The sequence below is a fragment of the Zeus faber genome (assembly GCF_960531495.2).
Source record: "Zeus faber genome assembly, chromosome: 5".
NCBI classification, from domain to species: Eukaryota; Metazoa; Chordata; class Actinopteri; order Zeiformes; family Zeidae; genus Zeus; species Zeus faber.
The window spans coordinates 29831517-29834016 of record NC_137192.1 but is presented as its reverse complement, the minus strand read 5'-3'; the positions used below and the strand labels follow the sequence as shown (position 1 = coordinate 29834016).

General features: G+C 47.7%; 1 protein-coding gene across 1 annotated transcript in view; it reads right to left on the bottom strand.

Annotated features, from left to right (window-relative positions):
- LOC307230246 (calmodulin-binding transcription activator 1-like) overlaps positions 1 to 2500 on the bottom strand; it is a gene marked incomplete at both ends in the record, with an annotated part of 57460 nt that overhangs the window by 49772 nt on the left and 5188 nt on the right. The window contains one exon of the mRNA XM_080000489.1: positions 1 to 38. This exon is cut by the window's left edge and continues 66 nt beyond it. Within this exon, the coding sequence (XP_079856615.1) occupies positions 1 to 38 (38 nt within the window). The remainder of the gene's footprint in view (positions 39 to 2500) is intronic.

The window sequence follows — 2500 nt, the reverse complement described above, 5'->3', positions numbered from 1 at the left end:
CTTCTTTGGAAGGTAGATCTTCAGCTGGCCCGGCTCATCTGCAGGGGCGGGCGGGGAGATTAATGGGCAGATGAAGACAAGGAACACGGAAGGTTCTGATCACACACTGAGACAAAGGGAGAGCAGAAAACCCAAATGCAACATCTATACCATCCGTGCAAACGCAATGATGAGCGATAATTACGTTGCGCTGCTTAAAATAGCACATTAGAGCTTACAAGGCCGAACCATTTGTCTGGAGGACATCGATGTTATTTTGTGTTATTTTGAATTACTGAAAGTGTTGAAGGTTATTTTTTCACTTACTGGAATTATTTTAATTGACTCACTAATAATATGGCAGCAAAAGCCTGATGAAAACTTAGACTTAAAAATCATTGCACACCTCATACCGATAACAGAGAACGTAAAAAAAGGGCTTTGAACCAATGATATTACAGGTTGATATCACAGGGTTCTTTCTTCACAAAACGTCTATGCAGTGCATTATTAACTATTACATTATTAACAGTTACATTAATAACTATATTCACTATAATAATAACTAAGGATTAAATTTTTCTTATATGATTATAATAATAATATTAATAATAATACATATTGGATGATATAGCTCAAAACCAGTCAAGCCAAACACAGACCTGATGTTTGTTTGTGTTTGTGTGTGTGTGTGTGTGTGTGTGTGTGTGTGTGTGTGTGTGTGTGTGTGTGTGTGTGTGTGCGCCCGCGCGTGTGTGTGTGCGCGTGCGCACGCGTGCGTGTCTGCGCGCCTGCGTTTGCCCAGCGGGCGTGCTGCTCCGAATTGAAAGAGAGAGGACTCAAAGGTTATTGATAAGCATTTGAACAGAGGGCATCCACTCATGAACCTCCTGGGAAGATGGAAATTATACTGTACCTGAGGGGCGGGCGACGGAGAGATGGGGGGGCGGGGGGAGGGAGGGGTGGAGAGAGACAAGGAGACGGGAGGAAACCAGACTGATAGAGTCCGAAAAAAAAAAAAAAAATCAAAATCAAAGCAAGATTTCATAAGGAGGAAGGACGCAGCAAGGTAACACAAAGAGACAAAGTGCTGAAAGTTATACGGCATCGGTGTGTGTGTGTGTGCGCGCGTGCGCGCGCGCGTGTGTGTGTGTTGGAGGGGAGATTTTAATGTGTGAATGTGTTGTAAAGGGTGTTCAGGCACGTATGCTCCCCCTAATCAATTATGCATTTATTAATAGAAGGCCTGAGAAGACAGAATTTCAAACAGCTGAACGGGGCAGCAGCTTAGTTAAACAGCTGAATGGTGCAGCTTAGTTAAAGCCTAATTTCTTTTTTAGCAGCGCTCCGGCCTCTCTGCTATGAATGCCAATCAGTGTTTAAACCCCACCCCTCCCGGCTATAACCCCCCCCCCCCGCCGCCGCCGCCGCTCTGAAGAATTCTCATCAGAGCCTCGCCTTTGAAATGTACCAGCGCGACCACATCAAACAAGCCCCTTTTCTGCGCACACATAGGCACACATAAACCCACACGCGCACGCTGTGTACTGCGCATGTCCGCGGGTGTGTCTGAGCGCGCGGGCGAGCCGGAACCGCGCCCGCCTGCGCGATACGCGGCGGCGATCAAAGGGTGCCGCACATCAGAGTGCACGTCCTGGCGCGGCGTATTTACCGCTGACCTTGTTAGCGGAATCGTTCTCCAAGCCCACCTTAGTTATGTTGGGGGCAACGCGGCGTCGTCGAAACGCGGCCGCGGTTTTTTCGGATTCGCTCTCCCGCCCGCATGCACCGCTAACAAGGTACCGGGGTACAGGAGGCCGACTTTATAGATTTGCCGGATGTTTGTTTACGTCTGCAGCCTGAACGGTGCTAACTAGAGCAGAGGTTCCGAAACCTCTTTTTCCCTCAGAGACGCCGCCACAAATTAAACCTGATTCAACCGAGACTCCCTATTTCAAACCCCCTATTTGACACAATACATTTTTACATGTATTTATTCCGGGTCTGTAACCCTTTTTGCCTGAATTGGTTCAGTGTTCATGACATGAACATATCGCCATATTAGCCATGGATTTAGTTTCAATTTTTATTTTAACTTTATTTTTTAACCAATATATGACTATTAAGGAGACATTTGCCTCAAATCATCCAAGGCCTTGCAACCCCCTTTGCCACTTCCGGCGCAGCCCTGCGGGGGGTCAGGCACCCCGGGTTGGGAACCACTGATCTAGAAGCAGGCGTCTTTCTTGCAATCCTGAACCAGTGCGCACGTACAAATTGAACTGGGTCCGTCAACGTCATCTATTCCGTTTGTTCCAAGTGGCTCATTGTGGAGCACAGACTGATGTGACACCACAAGGTAGGGTGGGCTTGGTGGGGGGGGGGGGGGGGTTCTTCAAGGGCTGTGCAGTGAACTGAACCGTCCTAGGTCACATCTAAATACTTGAAATGCTGGGGTGCTGTTTAGTACCGTATATTATATATACATGTGATGGAAGTCATGGAAATTGGCCGTCCGTTG